The following is a 26,196-nucleotide window of genomic DNA, read 5'->3' as shown; positions in this document are numbered from 1 at the left end:
AGAACCTAAAATGTCTCACTGAAGGAAAACAGTAGGCCTACATCCAATGTATTATATTCTACTAGAGTACGAAAAAAACTGGGAAACTGAGGAGGAAATAAAATCGTTTTTGCTTTGTTTTGCTTTTGATGCTCCTGTCCTTACATGAACCACCAATCCGTCCCCGCAGCCTATGGCCAGTTGGCTACTTTCTGCTGCTACGAGGCGCGCTCACCCCGAAACAATTGATACAATGTCATGTCAGATTCTATAGCATAATGCTAGAGCCAGCCAAACATGCACTGAACATGCCAGTCGAGTTGTCCCACGGACATAGAATATGCCTGGCGTCACTGATGACAGAAAATAAAATCACTGAAGTCAATGTCTTTAAAAGCAGTTGCAAACTTAAAACATCAAGGAGTAGAACTATGCGCATCTGGAGTGGACCAGCGAGAAATCATGGAATGGATAGCTGTCGAGACTGGCTGATTCCTCATGCCCGCCGAGGCAAATTGTTGTACTTTGATTACAAACTAGGACTGGCCTATTTAGGCTATTGTGAGTTTCTACTGGCTTAATATTCATAGCATGGGAGGGCTATCCTCATCTGCCAGCAATACTTTTGACCCTTGTTGCTATCACATAGGTGCATGTTTGATATGCTAAGTTGTTGATCTGACTGGTTAGCTTTAAACAGCATCTTAACTATGCTATGTTATTGCCGTTGTGAAGCTGATATTTTAATATTGTCTTCATGGGTTGCATTTTACTGTGGCCATGGATAGGCTATCCCACCACACAAATAGGTTGTCTTCTCTAGAGGACTAAAGCAACGCCATATGTCCATGGCTTAATTGTCGAAACAGAGTTCGGATTTTTCAAGGCTCGCTTGCTAGCAGCCTACATGGACTGTGGCTAAACTATGTCTGGTTATGGAATACTGTGCTGCAACAGTTGTGTGCGTGCATAGGCTATGTGTTTGAGTGGTTCAACGTGTGATTGTGTGCTCTGATCATCGCATTGTTGCGGTTGAAATGACATCCTCTTGCATGCATAGCCTACATGAGCCGGGTGTGGGATATCACAGGGACGCAGGCAGCACCTGACCCAGCATAGCCTTGTTCGCAACATGCGCCCCGCCCGCCTCTCTTCACGGGAGCCTCCGCGCTCCGCGGCCTCCCTCTTTACAAATTAAGCACCGCTCCAAACGTTCTCCTCTCTTCTCTTAGCAGACGTGGGCTCTACTGCCCATGCATTATTTTGTATTTGTGATATCAATCCATTTATATTTAGTTTCTTCCGCATTGTTTTTGGAAGTGTCAAGCGGTAATTCGAATTTTAAGAATTATAGGCGCAAGCAGTGGAGAAGTCCCGTGTGTCTCACCTGCATTTTCAAGCTCCTAAAACAACTCCCAAACAACTCCAGTGACATAATTAACACAGCGAGGATCATTGATCATTGTCATCTTCATGCATGTTAGCAAAAGAAATGTGGGGTTTGAGGGCAATAAAAACATTTGGTGATGGTGGGACAATGCGACGAGACTGTGAGGGAGGAAATTAATGAATGGGCTACCCTAACCCCGCGGCCGTAAGAATCCGAGAATCTTCACAATGAGGAAACACTGAATTTACGCACATATAGGCCTAATATTTGAGTAAAAATCAGACGTTTTGTTATGAGGACGTGATTCTGGCACATCCAATACTGATTTTCTGGCGCCGTGCCTGGCCTATACTACATGTAGAGTTAAACATTCAGTACATGGCTGTTAATGTGTACTGTGTTTTATACATGTAGGCTAGAGCTTACACACCGTACATTGCTGTAAACACGTAGGCCTACTCTGGTGTTTATACATGTAAACTTTATACAGTACATAGCTGTTACTGTGTACTGTGGTACTTACTATATGTTAAGTGTTTCATGTGTACTGCAGTATTCATTGTATACATGTACAGCTTACATACAATACATAATAGTTGTGTACTGTGTTATTCATAAACGTAAAGTTTACATACAGTACATTGCTGTCAATGTGTATTGTAGAGATTACAGTATACATAGTCTACATACGGTACATAGCTGTTACTGTGTGTACTGAAGTATTAACTATATGCATCTAAAGTTTACATACAATGCTTTTTACTGTGTACTGAAACATTTATAATACATGTGGTGTCTATAAAAGCTTTAAGTGAAACTACATATACGCACATACTAAGGGTGGGCGATACATATCGTCTGCGAAGTTATCGTGAATGTTGTTTTGACGATGAGTAATTTTGCAATATCGAGATATTTTTATGAAGTCGCTAAACTCAACAAAGCGCTGTGACAGGACTCCTCCAGACAGCGACAACAGCCAAGCCTTTGAGCCAATAGTAATGTTGTTGTGAACTGGAGAATAAGTCTGTGAACCAATGAGCTGAGGGGGCGGGCTGCAGCGTTTTCAGCAGACTGAGAGAGAGAGGTGTGCAGTGTTGCCAGATTGGGCGGGTGCCCGCCCAATTGGGCTACTTGGGATGAGCGTCGGCGGGCAAAAACGGGAAAAATTGGCCATTTGGCGGTTTTTTAAGCCGTTTTGGGCCCATAGAAGTCAATGTAATTTGTTGAATTTGGGCGGAATTTAGCGCATTTTGGCGGTTTTTGAGAACCTTTTGGGCGGGATTTGGTCAGACACATCTGGCAACACTGCTCGTGTCACTCGTGCAGGCTTCTGCTGCTGGGCAGTGAAGGAGAGTTGCTGTTATCCAAATGGTGGATTTACATGAGGAATTCAACCATTAAACCAGCCATTGCATGGTGCTGAGGGCGTTTTGGAACTATGTGCTTTAATCAGCAACTGTCTGTGATTATGGAAAGCCAAATAGTTAGGAAGAGAAATAGCTTTGTCTCTGGTCTGAGAAATCGCGTTAGCATGCTAGTTAGCGAACTAAGCTAAGCAATGTTGTTCTCTACAACTACATTGGCTGTTACTCACTACTCAAACACCCACCTGCATGTATAGATATCATAACTGCTTAGGTGGACAAGTAATGTTAAGTTAGACTCGCGCAGTGAGTTAAATTACAATGTGTGAAATCCAACACATGCAATTTGCAGCTGCCATAGTTAGGTTCTGATTCCTATCTACAAATGCACTGTTTCCAGTCAAAAATGACTGTCCTCTAACAGAATCATTAGCAATACATCATAAACCTATTTTTTATTTACATGGATATGTTTTCATGACAAGTGATGAAGTATTACTTTACAGTCCAGCATATGCATATTATGAAATTCAAAAAGTGAAAGCTCTTCAGCACAGCATTATCGTCAAATTATCGTTATCGTGAAAATTCTAAAAATTATCGAGATAACTTTTTTTGCCCATATCGCCCACCCCTAGCACATACGTATACGTAAAGCACACACACACACACACACACACACACACACACACACACACACACACACACACACACACACACACACACACACACACACACACACACACACACACACCTTTCTTTAGGTGGGAATGCATCAGATCCCATACTCTAGCTAGCAGTCATTACTAATGTGTTGCTTCATAGAACCCCCTTTGTTTGCACAGATTGTCCTCGGGGGGTAGGATTAGTGTGTGTGTGTGTGTGTGTGTGTGTGTGTGTGTGTGTGTGTGTGTGTGTGTGTGTGTGTGTGTGTGTGTGTGTGTGTGTGTGTGTGTGTGTGTGTGTGTGTGTGTGTGTGTGTGTGTGTGTGTGTGTTTGTGTGTCTATGTGTGTGTGTGTGTGTGACGGCTGATGACCAGCCTGATAGCTGGAGCCTGGAGGAGGGTGAGGTAGGTCAAGAGGTGTCTCAGCCTCACCCTCAAGGGGTGTGTGTGTGTGTGTGTGTGTGTGTGTGTGTGTGTGTGTGTGTGTGTGTGTGTGTGTGTGTGTGTGTGTGTGTGTGTGTGTGTGTGTGTGTGTGTGTGTGTGTGTGTGTGTGTGCGTGCGTGTATCCGTGCGTGTGTGGAGTGGGAGCCAGTTCAAAAGTCACAAGAAAGCGACATTCACAAAAAATATTTTTCGCACACACTCAGGTCCTTTTGGTTCCATTGATACCACTACACACTCCGTCCTCCAAGGCGCGTACGTACACACTCGCACACACACACACGTGCGTGCGCTCACACACACACACACACACACACACACACACACACACACACACACACACACACACACACACACACACACACACACACACACACACTTCTCATCTCTACACACCTTACTGCTGCTGGCACTATGTGACCCCTCCTCATACGCCCCGGTGGCGACAACCGGCATGCACACACACACACACACACACACACACACACACACACACACACACACACACACGCACGCACGCACACACACACACACACATAAACACACGTACACTGTACACACACTCACCCTGCCAGTGCTGCTGGCACTGCGTGACCCTTCCTCGTAGGCGCCGAGGTCCTCCCATGTAGCCACGATGGCGTGCGTGGGCGTGAAGCCGGCCGCGGGGAAGCCCCTCTGCACCTCGGAGGCCACGCGGTTGAGCACAGTGGGCGACTCGGTCTGGCGGTAGTAGATGGTGCCGCGGCCCCGGCTGGAGTCCAGGTCGGCCAGGAAGGGCGCGACGACCGGGAAGTCGGTGGGGAAGCCGTCGTCCACGTACTGCTTCTCCATCGGCAGCTCCTGCGTGGAGATGATGCCGTTGGTCGCTACCTGCAGGACGGGAGGAGATATTGCATAGCATTACATTACATTACAATACATTACATTACATTACTAAATGACATTACATTACTTGAAATAATAAATAAAACAATGTGCAATTTCTGCATCGAGATGATGAGGTATTACATTCTATTACATTTCTTTAGGCCTACATTGTACTACACTAGACTACATAACATTAAATTACTTAAAATATTAAATAAAATAATGGGCAGCTTCTGCTTCAAGATGATGAGGTATTACATTATATTACAATATATTACATTACACTGCACTACATTACATTACATTACATCATATTACTTAATATTAAACAAAACAATGTGCAGCTCCTGCGTCGAGATGATGCCATTGGTTGCCACCAGGAGGAGAAGGGGAGGTATTACATTACAGTACACTGAGTGCATTACATTACATTATATTACACTACATTACATTAAATTATATTACAGTACATTACATAGCCCCATAATGCACACTGTTCCACTACAACTTTGTCATTGCTATTCTGGTAACAGCAAATGTATAACGCCATGTCTTAACGGGTTAAAATATTAAATAAAACAATGTACAGCTCCTGCATCGAGATCATGAAGTATTACGTTATATTACATTACATTACATTCTATTACTGTACACTACACGACTACATCCAGCTCATCTTAGTCAAAAGTGTTTAGTTTGCAAGCAACTGGCCTTTCCTTTTGGAGCTGGGAAGATTTGTCGTCAAAGTCAGGGATTCCCAGACTTAACCATGACAAGGCTCCCATATACCAATATATTCCATCCAGGGGCCCCCTTGCATGGGTCGTAGCATATTTTTTTCTTTCTATGCATCCCTTTTACAAGCATTGTGTAGTTCTTTGAGGCAGTGTTTTGCTTATTTCTGGTTCATTTTTAGTGTACAATAGTTATTCAATCTATTCAAGAATTTATTTTGTTTTGCTATACTTTCCCTGCCAACCTGCCGAGCCCCCCATAGCACCCCCTCACGGGTACATGAAAAGGGGGATCTTCTCCATGGTCCGCCATTTTGAATTTCCAAAAATAGCCATTTTTAGCTGCAAAAATGACTGTACTTGGATCATACTAGAAAATATTTGTTTAATACTTTGTAAACTTATATGAAAAGATCAAATTTGGCAATAGGCAGCCCAATTTCAATAAGCAGCATAGTTGCGGTACCTTTTTTGACCATTTCCTGCACAGTGTCCCTTTAAAGTATGATACTGAGGACTGTGTGTACTTTACGCTGACATACTGATACAGCACGCTATGGGCTGCCCAGCTGCAGCTGCACTGCACGTCCCTCTTCACGGCATCTCTACACTACATGGGAGAAATAATACTTCCTTGTATCCTTGTAATTATCGCAGCCAAACATCTGGCACAGAGGGACTGCACATGGTGGAGAAATGACCCTGAGTGGCTGTGTCTACCGCAGATGCACATCTTTGCAGGCGTAGGCTACAACAGTATATTAATTTTAGAGTTTGTTAACGTGCACTGTCTTTATCCTTATAAATAAATGAATGAATGAACCAATGGAACAGAATGAATGGCATCATTCATACCAATCAGCAGTAGGCATATGCTTCTAACGTTTGAGAGATTAAATTACACAGTCTGCGCTTTCTGAAGGCTAACAAGGACGTTTCATTACATTCCCTTTGAGAGACGATTAAACCAAAGAATTCATAAACTATGGTTATGCAGTTTAGCCAATACCCCTCCACCACCCACAACCAACACCAACACCAACACCACAGGGATGTGTGTGTGTGTGTGTGTGTGTGTGTGTGTGTGTGTGTGTGTGTGTGTGTGTGTGTGTGTGTGTGTGTGTGTGTGTGTGTGTGTGTGTGTGTGTGTGTGTGTGAGAGAGAGAGAGAGAACTCTATCTGTTCTCTTTCATTGTCCTGCGCTTACGCATGGGCAGGAGAGGTGTGGGGTCCGGGCCCTGTTTAAACCTGAGCTAATATGTAGCCAGTGGGTAAGGGGGCTGTTTACCGGTCTCTTTCTGTTTGGGGTGTAGCCTGAAGGGGGCTGAAGAATTCAGCGGAATACACAATTGTCTGCTCGGTCTTATCTGATCTCAGAAACCCACCAAAGTGCCCGAACAATGCGTAACGTTAAACATGATCAAATACCATTCTAACCTAAAAAAAATAATAAAAAAAAACTTGTTCAATAATACGTGCATGGCGGCTGCATACAGAGCTTTTTTTATTATTATTATTTCGCAACATTTCTAGAGTAAGCCAAATATAATTCCAAGCTGAATTCCGAGGTCAGCAGCGGCAGGGCATGAGGTAATGCCGCGCGGACTGCAGGAATTACAACACCTCTACTCGCGCAGGACCTGGCGCACGTAGAGATCGAGGAATGACACGACCTAGATGGCACGAGGCCCACTAGAATACTACTGCCTCCCCCGAAGCCCACTCGCCCGAATACGGACAGCTTGGGGTTGACCTTTGAACTAGTAATAAAATGCAACTGCTATGTTCATCGTCGTCCTGTCTGTTATTAGTCACATAGTTTTTGCCATGATAGAACTACACAACGATCATGCAAGCAGTGCGATAATTACACACTAACAGTTATTTTAAACTCTGGGTTATTACGAATTTAAGAGGACATAGCATCACAAAACACTTGAACAGTTTAGAGAAGATATGTGATAAAAGTTCAACTTACGTAGAGATTGCTGAATGAGGCTTCATAAAAACTCATCGGTCTTGTTAAAACTACTTTTGCGGTCTCATCGTCTCCTTCTTGGAGCGTTAAATCGCCGCTAAGTGGCCCATACGGAAACATGTCTTTCCTGTGAATGGCTGTCACCACATACGCTGTCCAGCACAGCTTTATGAAAAGTATGGTTAACTTGTTCCGCGTCATTATTATTTCTCCTGGAGGTTCTTCAGTGCAGCATGGATCAAGCAAGCAGACGCGAGAGGGGATTCACCCGGCACTGCCAGCGCTGGAGGATGTTCGCTAATTTCTGCTGGAATTCCAAGCCATCCCCGACCTCCCTACCTCTGACCCGCTCACTCACAAAAACTTGGGAGGGAGGTCCCAGCATACGGAAAGAAACCGGGATTGGATACTACAGCAGCCGGCCGCCGCTATAGCCTACTCTGAGCGACATCTGGTTTTAATTAACAAAAAATACGAATTCTAGGAAAATACCTACAAAAGGGGGTTTCATAAGACAAATAAGACCATAGTGCAGGAATAATCTGGTTAGTTGACGTTAATAAAGCTGTGGGCAGTTTGCCATCGGCAGCCTTTGGTGCGGTCCAGTGATTTTGCACAGGCTATTTTGCGCAGGATGGAATCAATCAATTGTCTACAGTTTAGCGTTGAAATTATATACTGACCCTGACCCTATTAAATGTCACACTATATCGTCATAGAATGATCATAAAATCCCACAAATGTGACAGTGGAATATTGTGGAACACTGTGCAACCGCACAAAACGTGTCCAGTTTACGCACAGGTGAGGGGAAAACATAAAGGTTGGCCACAGATTGGGATTAGTCCGCAAAACTATGAATTGCTGTCATGTTTTAACATCCATTTGCTTATTTACAGTATGTTGATTGTGCAGCAAAATAAATATATATTTCAAAACACACGGATATGTGATGATTTTATCACAACTTAAACGTTAAAACTGTAGGTGTGTCGTTGTCTTTCATAATTATTCGAATACAGTCGACTATGGGCAGTCAGAAGGCAGTGATTCCACTGCCATCTGCTGGACGTTTGAAACACATAACAGTGAGCCCATCTCAGTGGTTCAAGAGGTTGCGCCGTGAATGATGCAAAGATGTTCAATTTGGTTATGACGCGCCATCCTTTATGACACCTTGAACTCTAATCTTGTATGTTCCACCGACACTGTGAGCTTGTCAGTCTGCCCTGGCCTTCTCCACTGTCGGCCTCTTTTTTCCATCGTTCGGCCGCGCCAGCCGGGGGGTCGGTGAAATCAACAAGTCACAACACCAACCCTGAAAGCGCCTGACCATGTCATCTAAACATACACAGGTAAACGGAAAGTTTGGGGATTTAATAGATCCAACTTCGTTTTACTTGCAAATTTACTGCGCAGCATTACTGTTTACAGGTCCAATTTTTGCACTGTGTGGAGTAACTTGAAGTTTATGATACAATTGAAGTGTATGACTTTGAAATTACTCTAGCCATCTGCAGATTTTTACCCTGACATTTGACTCCCTGATGGAATTTTATTCTCCACAATGTTGTAAATAGGCTACACTATCTAGGCCTACATGTATATGTTTACATTGAAACATTGACACACTATTTTTGTACTGTGAAGTAACTTTGACCACTCTGGCAATCTCCTGACTTTTGACTAACTGGTGGAATTTGACTCTATGCAGTGTGATTTATAAATTTACTCTGAAACAGTGGCACCCCCATTTTCATACTGTGTTAAGTAACTTGAAGTAGGCTATATGATGCCTGTGACTGCGGGTCTTTCTCTAAGCCTTGCTCGTGAGAATAGTGCCCATTTTTCGCAGATTTCACCAATTATCCAATTATTTACTAGCCTTAGAAATAGTTATTGGATATTCCTTGGTGAAATCCGACAACAATGGGCGTTACTCACACTTGCAAGGCTAGAATACTTGACTTTGACAAATACCCTGCCTCTCTCTCTCTCTCTCCCAGCAGAGCGTGGCGCCCGACGAGTGCAGCCTGTCGAGCCAGCAGACCGACCCCGACCAACCCCACAAGAAGAAACAGCTCGCCTTCTGGTGGCCGAGTCGTGTATCTGCCACAAGCACCAAGGAAGTCATAGGAGAGATACATGACGAGAGCCACCAGAAGGACGCCAATAACGAAGCGCTCGGACTGGAGATGGAGGAGGCCCTGGCTTCCATGTAAGAGCGATCACATGGGGAGGGGATTGGAATGAAGGATAGGTCTTGGCTTCTATGTAAGAGCAATCACATGGGGAGAGGGGATTGGAATGAAAGATATAGATTGTGAAAGTGAAAGAAAAATATTGGTCATGCAAGACCATGCAACACTCTGTTATAAGCATCCATGTAAGAGGGGCCCTGCACTTCAGGTCTGTATTGAAGGCGGCCACCTTTACAACAGACCCCATCTTCACTAGGTCCCCTGAAAATATAACATTCTGGGAATCCTTTACAAAGCATGTCATATTTCACATTACACTGCATGACATTCAAATTGTATCAGGGGCCGGATACGATGGCCTCAAGGCCCGTAAATGGCATAGGTACTGGTTTTTGAAGACTCGTTTGGGTCAAGAAAAATGGCATTACTACAATGATGATGATGGTGGTGGTGGTTGTTTTTGTTATTATAATAATTATTACTATTGTTATTATTATTGTTGTTGTTGTTGTTGTTATAGTAGAGAGAACTCGGAGGAATTGGATAACCAGTCTGCAGACCCTCCTTCAGAGGCAGTGGTGCAGGGTGAGAGGACATTAACATCAACACGACCCCATGCTTCACACCTAGAGGACAAAATAAATTGATTAGTAGTAGTAGTGAGGACTATAAATTCAGTTTTGTCATCACTAGCCAATTTGGCTAGTAGATGTTAAAACTTACTAACCACACACACACTCGCTATAAGTGAAAGTGACTAGTAAGATTTCTTCAGTCAAACTGAATTTTCATCAGCATTTGGCCTGTTGTGGGCGACTGGATAAGACATAATACTCCTACAATCTCTGGTTCCGGGGCGGAATTAAGAGCCCTGGTAATAGTAGTAGTAGTATTCTTTTTTTTCCCTAAACAAATTGTTTTAATAATATTAGTAATAATAATAATAATAATAATAATAATTATTATTATTATTATTATTATTATTATTATTATTATTATTATTATTATTGTTGTTGTTGTTGTTATTAATGTCATGTTATTTTATTATTCACACTTTTGTACTGTATCTAAACAAGGCTGCCAAACAACTACATATTTCCACTGCATTCATATTATCTGGAATAAAATCTAAATGTGTAGGTAGCCAATTATTGTACAGTTATTACCAACATGGCATTCGTGCACAGTGTAGTTACACTTGTTTGTCCTTTTCTAGCATTTAAAACTATTTACGAACGGGAGAAGAGATTAAGGCTCTTAGGCCACGAGTCTGTCCTGTTGACATCGTTAGAGACGAACTCCAGTTCTCAACATAACAGGCGGATGTCGGGTTATGGTCAGTATATATATTTTTTGTGATACAGGCTTTTCTTTGCCTTTTGTTGCTGACAAAAATACAACAGATGTATTAATTTTGACAATGACAAGAGTCATTAATTGTTTTAATGTCTGTAAATGGCTTTTCAAAGTTTTTACAAAATTACTCATTACCCAGAATTACCCAGTAATTGCCAGTAATTTTTTTTAATTATTATTTATATTGTTAATGCATTGTACGTACAGTGAACCTTAAAGGGAGGCTTTACATCTGATTGTACTGTGTAGGCTATAATATACAATTCAGTTTTCTATTCTATTCTATTCTATTCTGTTTTTTAGATGAGGTTGGTTTCCAGAAATTTCTCTCCAAAGTGACAAACAGCAAAAAGTTCACCTCATTTCTGAGAGGTTGGTTTTGTGCTTACATACATGTCTTACGTGAATAAGGACTAAGCTCTTTAGGCTGCTGTTGTTCTGAAATGGCAGTAGAGTGGAGATGGGCCTATAGGTTAATGCATCCCAAAATAATTTCTGTTGTGCACGTCCAGTAGAGGGAGGTACAGCACGATACTGCTGAGCAAAATGTCCTGGCCGAAAGCACAGCGCTAACGATAGAGTATCAGGCATCAGGAGAAGGGTTTAGTAACACGTAACGCAGAACTCTGCTGGTTGGCATCATTTACATATACTTGCCTATGCTTTATGTCCTAAGAAATCAACATTTCTTGGATAAATGTTGAAGAACAAAACTTGTTAAAATATATAACAAATACTAAAAAAAGTGCACTTTGTCCATGACTTATTATGGCTTGTCCCGCTTAACCAATTTCAGAGATTGTCCCACTTTACCAGTTTTCACCTATACTTGCCTTTGTTTTCCCTGCTCAGGTGATCTAGCGCCTGAGTCTGACGCCCAGTTCTTCAGGAATCTGAACCGCGTCCTGTACTCCCAGGACATTCCCGTGACGGCACAGAGGGAGATCACAATGTATAGCAGGGCTCAACATTATCATTCTTACTCAAAAAAAGTGAAAAGGGGTGTCAATTGAACTCTTTTTTTTTAATGATGTACACACACACATACTTACTTACTTAGGCCCATCGCTCCCAATGGAGCATAGGCCATCAATGACTCACACACACATAGGCCTACACATTATGCCATAGAGTCTGTCCTGGGAACTATATCTATCTATCTATTTTTAATAACAATTTGTACCATTCAAAAATAGTGTACATTTTACTCAGTAGTCAATGTCCCATTGTCAGAGTAAGTTCTACTCAGCATGGTGTCACTGGCTTTTGACTCAACTGTTGGAGTGAATCGACTCCCCACACTGTTGGAAACACTCTGTCTGGAGTTACTCAACACTACAGTATATATAAGTTTACTCTGCACTTTCGACACCCCATTATTTACTATGCAGGCTACTGTGGCTAGTGGTTTTCATCATATCACTAGCTATTCAGCCTTTCTTCTTGCCACAGTTTTGTTATCACACAGTAAAAATACCATTGTTATTATTACTCTTAAACAGGTGAAGTCAACTACATTTCAGATAGCATTTGATTCCACTCAAAATATTCTTAATTTTTCAGCTAAGTCAGTGTAATGTGTTAAATAATTTGTTGTAAAGGTCAACACTGGAATGTGAAAAAATAATGAACACACACTGGTGTGGGCATGTTATTAGCTTGCTGTAGAGTCAAAATTTCACTAACCATTGGCAAAATCTTATAATATATATATTTATTATTATTATGATTATTTTGACCCAGGTATTACCACAGGAAGACTTTAAAGCAGGCGCTGTGTGAGGTACCCAAACACATGCGGCTGAGCAACGTTCTTAAGTACTACACCAAGGGAGCTAACCTGATGGGCCTGCACTCCAAACAACTGCTCCGATTCCTCCTGGAGTACGGTAAGGCAGTGTTTAATCTTCTTTCCCCATAGTACAGTGGTTCTCAACCTTTTTTAAACAAGCACCCCCTTGACCTTATCATAAGCCTGCCAACATACCTCCCCATCTCTCTCCCCACTCATTTCCTGTGTGTCTCTCACTATCCTAACATAAAGTCAAAACAATATATATTTTTAAAATAAAATAAAATAAGCATGCCATCATTGAAAAAAAATGGACCAATGATTAATGACTAATGGCAACTATGCACCACACCCTCTCAGCTGTATTCTTCCCAATGCCCCCCTAGGGCTCCCGAATTCCCCCAGGGGGACTGTAGAGCCCCCATTGAGAAACACCGCCCTAGTATACCAATGTCCTGTCCTGGGCCCAAACAGCTGCTCTGATTCCTCCTGGAGCTCAGTCAGTATCCACAGCCTAGCCACCACACACCAGCAGTGAAAATGGGGGGATGGGTGGGATTGTCCCCCCTTCTGATCTTGACATTGCCACTTTTTTTACATGATTTTATCACAGTTCAATGTAATTCCATTGATATTGCTTACAATCTGAAACATATCCCCCCTTCTGGTTTTACAACAAATCGCACTCTGAATAGTAGTACATAACCTAGTAGTGGTAAAATATATAAACACTATAAGTAGGCTACTACAACAACAAAAAATTAAATGGACTAATGACCAATGGCAACTAAGTCTGAAACAGGGTGTTCAACTGAAAAAAAATCCTAGTTGAAGTGAACTTTTTTATCTTTATCTTGTCATTCGGTTGTCCTGCTCCCAAGTCAGACGCTTTTTTTTGTGCAGGCTTTAAACTACTCCTCCACCTCTCTTCTTAATTTTCAGTGCAAGGGAACAATGACAGCCCATTCTCAAATACAAAAATGTCAATTTCTCAAAATGCTCCATAGTCATTTTGCAACAAAGCTCTTCGTATAATGTCCTGTCCCTCTCTTCTTAATTGTTCAGTGCAAGGGAACAATGACAGCCCATACTCCATTAAGCCGTCCCTGAGGGAGAACTACCGGCCGCGCACCAGGTCCCTCAGCTCTCCCAAGATGCATCACGCCATGTTCACCAAGACCACAAAGACCCTGGAGATGCAACGCTACATTAGACAGGTAACACACACGCACAGATCAACGAACAGGCGTGCACGCTCACACACACACACACACACACACACACACACACACACACACACACACACACACACACACACACACACACACACACACACACACACACACACACACACGCACGCACGCGCGCGCGCACACACACACATTTTTAAAAAGTGTTAATTGCTTTTCATGCTTATTTTTTTATTTTTATACTTTGTATTGTAATGGTTTTGATTTTTTAACAACTTGTTATATGTGGGGTTTGTATCATTATGTGTCACTTACGTGTATAGCACTTTGAGTCAACCTCCATTGTTTTGAAATAGAAATCACATTGGCTTGACTTGTAAAGCGATGTGTACATAGTAATGCCATGCAGGACTCATTTTAAAGCAGCCCCTTCCATGAGGAGGCCAACATTTCTTTTCCTTTGGAGTTAAGAAGGTTGCTGCACTTTCTCTGCCTTACACTGTACTAGTCTAAAACGGGAAGCACTTAAGATAGCATGGCATGTAACTCAGAATCATTATTTTGAAATGTTATCAGTTTTTGTAAGTGTGACCAGCCGCCCTCCTCATATCCGTACATCTACAGTTGGTTGTGGATCATAGGCGTTGATCTCGGATACATGGGACATTTCATTCCGAATCAACTCCATTTAGTAAAACTTAATTCCGTTTTGAAAACGGGTAAAAATAGCAACATGTATTGTTCTACTGTTCTTCTAAGAAGTTCTTTTTCCTGACTGGTCTCCTCAGGTGCCCGGCAAACAAGAAAGGGTGGAGACTTTGGCGTTGGTTACGCCAGTGAAAGTTAAGGTCCTGCTCAACGTGCACAACAGAGAAAAGCTGACCTACAATGACATCGACCATATTAGGACAGAGGTGGGCTAAATTGCTGTTCACATCTACAATGAATTTTTGGGCACCCATAGCCTAATGGTTAAGGAGATGGGCTTTAGATCTGAGGGTTGCAGGCTCAAATCCCATTCCTCCACTCCCTACCGCACACCATGGCTGAAGTGCCCTTGAACAAGGCACCTAACCCCGTACTGCTCCAGGGATTGTAACCAATACCCAGTAAGTACTTGTGAGTCGCTTTGGATAGAAGGGTCAATTTAATCTCTTTTTTTCCTGTGTTGTATCTTGTTCTTCCTCTCTCCTCTCCTCTCTCCCCCTGTGTTGTCTTGTTATTCCTCTGTCCTCCCATCCTCTCTCCTCCCCTCTCCTCTCCTCTCCACTCCTCTCCTCTCCTCTCCCTTCTCCTCCCCTCTCTTATCCTCTCCTTTCCTCCCCTCTCTTTCTTCTCCTCTGTCCCTCTGTGTTGTCTTGCTATTCTTCTGTCCTCCCCTTTCCTCTCTTCCCATCTGCCCTCTCTTCCCTCTTCTCCTCTCCTCTCCTCTCCTGCTCTCTCTTCCCTCCTCCTCTCTCCTCTCCTTTCTTCCCTCCTCTCCTTGCCTCATCTCTCCCTCTCCTCCTTTCCTTTCCTCTCCTCCCCTCTGCTCTCCTCCCCTTTTCTCTCTTCTCCTCTTCTCCCTCTGCTCTCTCTCCTCCCCTCTCCTCTCCTCTCCTCTCCTCTCCTCCCCTGTGCTGTCTTTTTCCACATCTTCTGCCCTCTCCTCTCTCCACCTCTTCTCTCCTCCTTGCCACCTCCTCTCTCTTCTCTCCTCCCCTCTCCCCTCCTCTCCCCTCCTCTCCCCTCCTCTCCTCTCCTCTCCAGGCGCGTGCGGGGCTGAGCGTGTGCCTGCGCACCCTGATGGCCTCCAAGCGTTGGGAGGCGCTGCACTCGTGGGCGTTGCTGCTGAGTCGCTACCCAGACGTCCTGCGCTTCCCCACCTTCCCCGAGACCTGCGGCACCTACAGCTGGACCTGGAGCGGCCGCCACGATACGCTGGACATGTGGCAGCTGGTGGAGGAGGTGGTGGAAGAGGAGGAGGAGGAGGAGGAGGAGGAGGAGGAGAAAGAGGAGGAGGAGGATGCTGGAGGTCTGGGAACTAGTGCAGGAGGTGATGGAGGAGGTGGAGGAGGAAGGGGGTAATGGCTCTGCGTCCCCGCCCTCCCCTTGCACCACGGGACAGAGGAGCAGACTGCCGTGACATGCTGGACACGTGGGAACTAGTGGAGGACGTGGTGGAGGAGGCCCCCAATGGAACTGCGCCTCCACCCTCACCTGCATCTCACTAACGCCATGCGCAGGTCCCCTTGAGACAGTAGAGAAGACCCAACTGCATGCACCACACCAATATGACATATGACAAGGTCTCTATCATATGATGCAGATATATACAGATATGGTGGAACGAGGTAGGAAGTGCCATCCCCTTCGCCTGCACCCGGTTTAATGCACAGGCTAGATTTGGCTGCAGCCTAGGGCCCTGCACCTGCCAGGGGCCCCCATCACTGACTAGATATGGCTGCAACCTAGGGCCCCCCACCACATGCTAAATATGGCGGCAGGCTAGGGCCCCCTCCAAAGACTAGACATGGCTGCAGCCTAGGCCCCCCACCACAGACTAGACATGGCTGCAGCCTAGGGGGGGCACCACAGGCTAGATTTGGCTGCAGCCTAGGGGCCCACACCACAGGCTAGATATGGCTGCAGCCTAGGGCCCTGCACCTGCCAGGGGCCCCCATCACAGGCTAGATATGGCTGCAGCCTAGGGCCCCCCACCACAGGCTAGATATGGCTGCGGCCTAGGGGCCCCACCACAGGTTTGGCTGCAGCCTAGGGGGCCCCCACCACAGGCTAGGGGCCCCCACCACAGGCTACATATGGCTGCAGCCTAGGGGCCCCCACCTGCCAGTTGCCCCCCTCAGGCTAGATATGGCTGCGGCCTAGGGGCCCCACCACAGGCTAGATAGGGGCCCCCACCACATACTACATATGGCTGCAGCCTAGGGGCCCCCACCTGCCAGGGGGCCCCCACAGGCTAGATTTGGCTGCAGCCTAGGGGCCCCCACCACAGGCTAGATATGGCTGCAGCCCAGGGTCCCCCACCATGGCTGTAGCATAGGGGCCCCCAACACAGGCTAGATATGACTGCAGCCTAGGGGGCCCCACCACATGCTAGATATGGCTGCGGCCTAGGGCCCCCCATCACAGGCTAGATATGGCTGCAGCCTAGGGGCCCCAACATAGGCTAGATATGACTGTAGCCTAGGGGCTCCCACCACACACTAGATATGACTGCAGCCTAGGGGGTCCTAACTCCCAAGCCATTTTAATCCGGCCCTGCCTGAACCCTACTCGCCATGGGCGGACCAGACACCTGAAATTATGCACAACAGTTGACTCCCACAAAAAAGGGGAGGCGCCGCACCCTCCACACCCACTCCTGCCTGATTCCCACTCCGCTATGCACAAGTCAAGTCATCGACAGGCCATATGACAACATGCAGCTCTGTGGAAAGTATGACAAACAGAAACCGTGTCTGTGACACCACTGCATACTTACAGTAGAGGAGGCTACAACACCCCCCACCCTTCCTGGAGCCCCACTCGGCAATATCCAAGTCATCACCACAAGCTGTCTAAGGGCAGACTGAAACAAACAAAGAATGAATTCATTAAAAAAAGAAAACTATTACGAAAATCCAGAAACAATATCTGTGACAGTTTTATTTCCACAAAAACAGGGTGGGGGATGGTTGTGAGTGCTGTCGTTATAGGTAAGAATTTTATTTCTGATTATTCTGTAAGATAGTCATCTTTTCTTCTGTTGCATATTATCAAAAGTATTTGCCAACCCATTCAAATGATCAGAATCAGGTGTCCAAATCACTTGGCCTGGCCAAAGTTGTATAAAATAAAGCACCTAGGCATGCAGGCATGCATGAATTTTTAAAAACGTGTCAAAGAGTGGGCCACTCTCAGGAGCCCATTGAACTCCAGTGTGGGACTGGCATAAGGTACACAGACTTGTTTCAGCATGTGCCTTCTTCAGAGAGGATGCACCTTGCCTGCAGTAGTTTTTATGGCACAGACTTGCTTCAGCGTGTGCAGATTGAGTCTCAGACTAGGATGTGACATCACAACAACATCCGGTCTATAGTAAATGTTCCTTCCTGGATCAGAGCACACAGACAGAAAAAGACACCGCCCACAGAAAAGCGCGCACATTTACAGGAAGACTAGAAAGGAAACTGAGGGACTCAAAGTAGGTAAGATTTTTATTTCTGATAATTCCATAAGATAATCATTTTCTCTTCTATGTATATCTACAGTATATAATAGAATGTGTACTTCAGTAGAATGTCGGTGCATCATTAGAATATGTGTGAGTGGGCTCAAAAAGTATGTAAACAAAGCTGACTTCAGCTACGTACAGTTTGTGACATGAAGATACACCGAATTATTGGTTCAAAGCACTTGTACAAATTAGGCTATTATTCAACCATAAAGACTCGAGAGGCAAACCCACTTGTGGTACTGGCTGGAGGGGTGGAAGTCTCTGAGACTGGAGATTTTTTAACAACAATGTATAAAGTACTGGACTGGAGGAGTGGAGTAGAAGTACACGTACTAAATCAAGACACTGACTTGAGTTGAAGTAGAAGTGTCCTTCTAATACCACATTCAAGTCAAAGTACCAAAGCAGTCAAACAGGTCTCTTACTTAAGAATTGCAAGCAGACATGTTTTGAAAATGTATTACTTCTCTAGTACTGAAAGTGAAAGTAAAAGTACAAGTGATTATGCAACTGCTACTCAAGTACAGGTGGCAGCATTTCAACATTACTACTCAAGTTCTGAAAGTTAAAGTATATGTATAAAAGTCCCTCCTGTGTAAGTTAAGCCTAATGGTATACTTCATAATAGAACAGTCCAGATGCATCATTTAAATAAAGGCCAGGGGCTCTCACATAAACTGCCTCCAGGTTAACTTAGTCATGCCTTGCTTTTCATAAATTACTTACTTCAGTACATAAAGAAATGCATTGGAGTACAGGTAGAAATATTACATTCATCATAAATATGTAGTAAAGTTAGTGGAAAGTAAGAGAAAAGTGAAGAGAAAGTGGAAGTAAGAGAAAAAACTATACTCCAATAAAGTACAGCTATGGACAATTAAGTAAATTATCTACTTTTATTTTTGTATGTGTTAGTCTAATTAATGTATGTATTTTCTGTTTCTCCTGCACATGGATTTACTATCATTTCACTGCAAACTAGCCTACAAGGCTTGGGTTCTATGTGACAAACAAAATACTCTTACTCTTACTCCTACTCTTACTGTTAGTTACTTAAACCCTAGATGTTTTGTGTCGGCTGATTTAAATTACAAATTCACAAACTCACCACCACCATAATCTGTTCATCTGTAGGCCTATTTGTACAATGGCGGCTGAGGATGACATCCCTGAATTGCTGAGAGAAACTCTGGATGACCTCTCCAATGAGGACTTCAAGCGCTTCAGACACTGTCTGGATGACCTGAAAGAAATCCCATGGGGAAAGCTGGAGCAGGCTGGCATAGCTGAGACTGTTAAGTTGATGCAGAAGCACTTCAAGTCAAGTCAAGGTGCTGCAACCACTATGCTAGCCATCCTAAAGAAGATGAGGCACAATGAATTGGCCGGGCGTTTGGAGAGTGGTCTGAAAGGACGTAAGTAAGTATACTGTACACTATATGTTTTATAGTCATATGAGATGAACTGAATGAACTGAGTGAGTCGAGTTAGTGGGTGTCACAGTCCCCTTCAAAGAGGTGTCTCACTGAATGACTTAAATTTCAGCTCAACAGTGAGATGATTAACACACACACACACACACACACACACACACACACACACACACACACACACACACACACACACACACACACACACACTAGTCTGTGACAGTGAACATTGTCATGCATAATAACAGCAACAGATAATAAAATACAATGTAAAATATACGTTGAATAATACTTCATTAGTGGATCTAGGTATAACTTAGTTGTTGATCAGTGGTTGATCCATGAGGTACATTACTTTGGCAGGTTATTTGTATGGTGATTTGTGGTTGTGCAGTTGTAGACAAGCTGTTGTGTGTCATATATTTTCATGTTTTGTAACCAAGTCTAGAGAGACTAACACAGCACTAGCACTCAGACTAACACAGTGTACAGTAATCTGGATGGTTTTAAGTGTAACCAATTCAACAGCAGTAATAGACAAATTATTGTGTATTGTATTATAACATATGTGTTAATAATCCTACTGCAGTTGTCAAAGATGAGCCATCACAGCCCAGCAAGGTCCCTGTCCAGGTGGACAGCAAGATGGCAGCTGCCTTCGTGGATACCAACATGGCGAAAATCATTGACAGAGTGGAAGAGGTGATGCCAATAGCAGACCTGCTCCGCTCCCAGCGCATCATTGGCCAGGAGACCTACAACAACATCAAGGCTGCTACCACCAGTAATGCCAAAATGAGGAATCTGCATGATGGGCTGCGGTCACCTGGCGATCCAGGCAAACTGGCCTTCTTCAAAATTCTGAGGGAAAAGGAGCGCCACTTAGTGGAGGAACTGTGGGCTGCAGAATGAAAGCCATCCAAACTACCACAATCCTCTCTGTTGATGAAGTTAGAGTTGAGATAGCCTGCCAAACATGGACCCCCTTCTCTGAAAAGGTTATGTAATGTTGATGGCCATACTCTGACAATCCTGCAATAACAACTTGTGCTGGATTTTGCAAAACATTGCCCCTCTTCTCCAGTATCCTTATATGGTGTAATGCCAAATAATGCTCATTTTTCGACCATAGTTATGGTGTCCTGACAAATTGTGCTCCTCTTTGTCTTTGAAATTGGTAACTGTTTAATACTTGGAATGTATGGAAGTTGAATTTTTGTTGTTTGAATGTATTTGTATTAGACTATGCCACATTTAACTCACAAGTGCAAAAAAAATAGTCCTGCCAACATGTAAATGGTTTTATCTAAATTGGAGCTGAATAAAAATGTTATTTCCAGTCGCAGGGCTGTGTCTCTACTTCTTATCTTTGGAAGGGTAAAGGGTACAGTGAAGTAAATCCAAATACAGCAGATTAAAGCAATGATTCCCCAACCAGGGGTACATGTTACCTGACTCTTGCTATCTGGGGTAGTGAGGCATGGGAACGCCCCCGCGTGACGCAGCCGGACGAAGCCCAGATGATGTAAATCAGGTTAGGGTACATGTACCAGGGGTAGGCCTACATGAGCACACTGTAGGGAGGGCTTATAAAACAGTGTAGTGTGAAATAGTATACTGTAGTGATGATAACAACAAATGTTTGAAGCATGAGGGATAGAGGAATAGACCATGTGAGTGAAGGGGTAGTCATGGTGTGAAAAAAGGTTTAAGGGGTATGTAAGACAAAAAAGGCCTGGAAACACTGGATAAAGTATGTTAAAACACTGTCCAATGTTGAAACAGAGTTTTGAGTGCAGAGGACAGAGTGAGGAAGTTAGTAGTGGGGGCAGATTTCTCTTGCCTGCTCCTCCTGATTTGGGGGGTATTTTATCTCCTGGACAGACCATTTAAAACCGGGTGAACCAGGTAAGGCCTTGACAGTTGGAAAAACACTGGAGAGCAAGAAAAACTTGACTCATGGTTCAATTACATCTAGCACGTAAGATTTGTTTTTGGGATGTGCATACTTCATTGGGATGTGACTTCAAACGTCAAACACGACATTCTAATGTGTATGTCTGTGAGTCTAGCCTCAATTGCAGAATCCATTGACCTTGAACCCAGAACCCAGTGACCTTGAACCGTTCAGCTAGACCAGTGGTTCTCAACCTTTTTTGAACAAACGTCCCCCTCGACCTCATTATAAGCCTGCCAATGCCCCTCTTAGTATTGAAAAATAAAATGGACTAATGCAACTCAATAGTAACTAAGCCTCGCCCCCACTCAGCTGCATCCTTCTCAACGACGCCCTAGGTCTCCCCAACACCCCCTGGGGTGCTGTAGCGCCACCATTGAGAAACACTAAGCTAGACTCATAGACATAACACTAGATGCTGTGTTAACCCGTTATCACAGCGTTTTACATTTGCTGTTACTAGAACGGCAATGACAAAGTCATAGTGCACTACTTAAAGGAACAGTCCACCCTGTGTTATGTCATAGTAGTGTAGTACTATAGTTGATTTTTCAATGACTAATACACTGTGCCACTGTGGTAGGCCTACAGCATGCATTATGGGGCTATCCCTTTTGCTGTGGCCTCACTTTGGGTGCTGCTGTCTTGGTCTGGTATCTTATGGTTTCATACTGTAGATGTTTCACCGCCACATACAGGATAATGGTGCGCATCACCTTTTGATGGCAGTGCTTTTGCGGTGTGTCATGGCAGAGGATCTGAAACCAATGAGAAGGGTCAGTTGTCCAGGTGGTACTAGTTAGTGAAAAACGAATGGATTCCAATGGAGCTGTCAAAATAACTTGGCTGCATGTTTTTTGTCCCTGCTGATTTGTGCAAGTAAAGTTTGCATCGCAATTTTATTTCTAAGTGAAGATTTCAATCAGGCACACACGGCGAGATGATGCACTCACAATGAAAAATAGCAAAACAAACAAAAAATAACCTTATGGGACTTGTGGGGGTTCGAACAAAAATATAGGCCTATGAGTAGTGACACCAACACCCACTAAATAAATCACGTAGGCTATACTGTCAAGTTTTATAGATGACCTACGTATTCTGCTGACAGCCTACTATAGGCTTCACGTGACGGTTGTTACCAACCAAGTGCGAGCTCACGAAGTTAAATAAAGATGCACAAAGCACGAAGGGTCTGCGTGAGAGCCAGGCTAACTATAGGCTACCATAGTTAAGTCAGCCAAGAACATACACGCCTATTTTAACTGAGAATATCATGTTAACATAAGCAAACCTTGCAAGTGCACACGCTGAAAGTAGGCCTATGCCTATTTGGCTATGTGAAAAATATACAAACCCCAACTCTAGTGAAGTTGGGATACTTGGTCAAAATGCTATATTTTTCAAAACATTCAATCCATTCATTAGATGGAGAATAGTGAAAAGACAACATATTAAGTATTACAAATTGGGGGAAAAAATGTTTTGGGGGACACTAATTTCTAATTTGATAACTGCAACACGTCCCAGAGAAGTCGGGACGGGGATTAGTGAAATGTAATAAACATCCGAATAAGCTAAAACAACACAAGAATGAATTATAGCCTACTGATGGATACTATGAGTGTCCATGTATAAGACCGTCACAGAGAGGCTGAGTCACTCAGAATTAAATATGCAGAGGGAATAAATACCATAGTTATGACATAACGTTTTGAATTCCCTTGATTGACCATGATTTTGTATATATGAGACATATTTTTGTCATTGTCCGCCGCATCTGCCACCACCGCGTTAGGTCTTTTGAACAGATGGTTGGATTTGTCTCAGATTCGGTGTGTGAATGCTCTAGGGTAGGGTCATGAACTGATTCGAGTTTGGAGGTCAACACTTTCAAGATGACTGAATTCAAGATGGCCGGTTTTTTATTTGGCCCATAACTACTGACCAGGTGGATGGATGTCCCAGATTCGGTGTGTTAATGCTCTAGGCGGGTAGGTCCATTAACTGATTAGATATTGGAGGTCAGCACTTTCAAAATGGTGGAATTTTCAGTTGGCCCATAACTTCTGACTGGGTGGATTGATTTGCCCTGTAACACCTTATTTTAATTGTTCACCATTTCAGTGAATCTACCACATTAGGTACAGTGTAATAATCAGTGTAATACCATGTAATACTAGTGTAATACCAGTGTAACAATATGCAATACCATGTAACACACAAATGCATGATGTAAGTACACAATTGGTGTAATGGTGTTACATTGGTATTACATGGTATTAAATATTGTTACTGTACCTAATGTGGTAGATCCCCTGTAATGAACCATTAAAACAGTGTTACCATTTGCCTCATTTTTTTGCTTCATTTTCACAATAGTCATTTGGTCTTAAGCCTATGCACGTCATTGATCTATGTATAGATATTAAATATACAGCTCTGGCAACAATTGAGCGACCACTTCAAAATGTTTTCAGTTCTTCTGAGTTTGCTATGGATAGGTATGTGTTTGTGTAAAAAACAAGCATTGCTATTTCATTTTATAAACTATAGACAACATTTCCTCCAAATTTCGAAATAATAAATGATCTAAATGAATTTTCTTTCGAAATTCGGAGGAAATGTTGTCGGTAGTTTATAGAATGAAATAGCAATGTTTGTTTTACTCAAACACATACCTATCCATGGAAAACTCAGAAAAACTTAACATTTCGAAGTGGTCTCTCAATTTTTCCCATGGCTGTATTTGTGTTATATTTGGTATTTAACATATAAGTTTATAAAAAGGTGGACGGGACTGGTGGGAATGATGGGGAACTGGAAGCGTCGAGTTTTGGGGATATACCTTTAGCTGTCATGAGCCCTCTCACTCCATCAGTTCACCACCTTAATTGGTTTCAATTATCTGCCACACTGCTGCTCACCACTCTCTACTCACCCAAACTAGCTCAATCTGTCTCTGCTCTGCTCTGATTACTCCACCAGCTGCACTACATTATCCACTCACTATCCTCTCCTTGCCCCACTCTGCTCTGATTACTCTGCCAGCTGCGCTACATTACCAACTAACCTCTTCCAGTATTTAAAGCCGTGTCTTTCAGCTCTACTTTGTCAGATCGTTTGTAAAGCCCACATTCTGAACCTGTTTGCTCTCACTTCTATCTGACTACTGCTTTGTGACCCCGGACCCGCCTGTACCCTGACGATTCTTCTGCCCCGGAAAACAAGACCTGCCTTCTGCCTTCTCGGCTCCTGACTACTCTTCCACCCCGGTAATTCTGACCAGCCTTCTGACTTTACTCTACGATTTTGGATTTTCCTTGAACTGTACTTCTGCCTTGTTTCATCGTGCTGTTGTTTGTGTCCCCACCACCAGGACTATTGGACCACACAGCACCGGCTCCGTTGGACGCTTCACTGCCACAGGGGGGGACGCGCACACAGCACGTTGGAGGGACCACTGGGACCACTGGGACCCCTGTAACCCCTGTAACCCCGGTAATCCTTCACCACTGAAACCCCTGGAACTCTCACTCACTTCCAACATCCAACCCTCTGGTCATCTGTCTGATCTGTGACATTAGCAGTCGAAGGCGACTGCACTGGCCTAGTTAACTGTTGCGTTGTCCTTTGTTTTGCTTTAAGTCTTCCTCGACATTTGCTGCCTTTTATTGTCCCCGTCCCAACTCTTTTGAGAGATGTTTTTTAATATTCAAGATCACCCAAAACTATAATTTTGGTCAGTTTTGATTGCTGATATGTTTTTTTATTGTTCTCCATCTAATGTAAGAATCAGATGTTTTGAATGACATTATTTTGTTATTATTCACAATTTATCTAGTGCCCCAACATCTATGGAGCTGGGGTTTGTAGAAAGGTACCCTTCACCAGCCCTGCTGATTCACAAATGCAGATATTATAATCACAAATCTCTCTCTCTCTCTCTCTCTCTCTCTCTCTCTCTCTCTCTCTCTCTCTCTCTCTCTCTCTCTCTCTCTCTCTCTCTCTCTCTCTCTCTCTCTCTCTCTCTCTCTCTCTCGGAAACCAAACTACACTGGAATATATGCAGCAATGCAACATAACCAGTTTGAATATATGCTGCTTTGTTGGCAACCATAGTGTTATAGTAGCATGAGATGAATTGATTCATTTCATTGTTCCTACATCTCTCTCTCTCTCTCTCTCTCTCTCTCGGAAACCAAACTACACTGGAATATATGCAGCAATGCAACATAACCAGTTTGAGGCTGCTTTGTGGCGGCTGTGACATTTAATTTCTAAAAAAAATGTAGAAAGAAAATCATTTCATCATTAGGGTAGGCGGTATCATCTCCATTTTGTTTTGGCCAAGAAGAACACCGAAAAATAATAACCCACCAAATTAAACATGTCAAAAATGAAGGAAAAGTGTTCAGCTAGGAGCAGGCTTCACTTTTATTGACCTACAAGATTGTGATGGAGTTGGTCCAAAATCAACACAAATTTTTTTTTAAAAGGCCACATCTTGCCTACCGTGTTTTTTTTTTACTGCACAGACACGTTTTATTGTGTGCCTTCTTCAAAGAGGACACACCTTGCATGCATGTATCTTACTCCACAGAAACTGCTTTTTCTAATCATAGGGCC

The 26,196-nt window shown here is 43.5% G+C and overlaps 2 protein-coding genes across 5 annotated transcripts in view; one reads left to right on the top strand and one right to left on the bottom strand.

The window, feature by feature from the left end:
• The window catches only part of nid2a (nidogen 2a (osteonidogen)), a 116,370-nt gene extending 108,604 nt beyond the window's left edge, over positions 1–7,766 (bottom strand). For all 3 annotated transcript variants that reach the window (XM_063184650.1, XM_063184651.1, XM_063184652.1), the window contains exons 1-2: positions 7,423–7,766; positions 4,411–4,713 (exon numbers count right to left, since the gene is read on the bottom strand). In XM_063184650.1, the coding sequence (XP_063040720.1) occupies positions 4,411–4,713; positions 7,423–7,623 (504 nt within the window). In that variant the 5' untranslated portion in view covers positions 7,624–7,766. The remainder of the gene's footprint in view (positions 1–4,410; positions 4,714–7,422) is intronic.
• A 955-nt stretch (positions 7,767–8,721) lies between these two features.
• Positions 8,722–17,582, top strand: LOC134435590 (uncharacterized). 2 transcript variants are annotated; one of them, XM_063184654.1, is made up of 10 exons: positions 8,722–8,777; positions 9,432–9,640; positions 10,144–10,208; positions 10,840–10,959; positions 11,283–11,351; positions 11,832–11,931; positions 12,723–12,868; positions 13,837–13,988; positions 14,750–14,875; positions 15,711–17,582. In XM_063184654.1, exons 1-10 carry the CDS (start codon positions 8,757–8,759, stop codon positions 16,026–16,028), a joined length of 1,326 nt encoding a protein of 441 aa, XP_063040724.1. In that variant the 5' UTR covers positions 8,722–8,756; the 3' UTR covers positions 16,029–17,582. The 2 variants fall into 2 exon arrangements, with proteins under 2 accessions (XP_063040724.1, XP_063040723.1); XM_063184653.1 differs by having other exon boundaries at positions 9,429–9,640.
• The last annotated feature ends 8,614 nt before the right edge of the window (positions 17,583–26,196 follow it).

This window comes from Engraulis encrasicolus, chromosome 19, assembly GCF_034702125.1.
Source record: "Engraulis encrasicolus isolate BLACKSEA-1 chromosome 19, IST_EnEncr_1.0, whole genome shotgun sequence".
Lineage (NCBI taxonomy): Eukaryota > Metazoa > Chordata > Actinopteri > Clupeiformes > Engraulidae > Engraulis > Engraulis encrasicolus.
The sequence above is the reverse complement of the archived record's forward strand: the minus strand, read 5'-3'. Positions and strand labels throughout refer to the sequence as shown.

Excerpts from the sequence above, each read along its gene's own strand:
- LOC134435590 (XM_063184653.1), top strand. The coding sequence starts at position 8,757 with ATGTCATCTAAACATACACAG. Across the intron at positions 13,989-14,749 it reads TGCAACGCTACATTAGACAG|GTGCCCGGCAAACAAGAAAG; the intron begins GTAACACACACG and ends TGGTCTCCTCAG. Across the intron at positions 14,876-15,710 it reads TCGACCATATTAGGACAGAG|GCGCGTGCGGGGCTGAGCGT; the intron begins GTGGGCTAAATT and ends TCTCCTCTCCAG.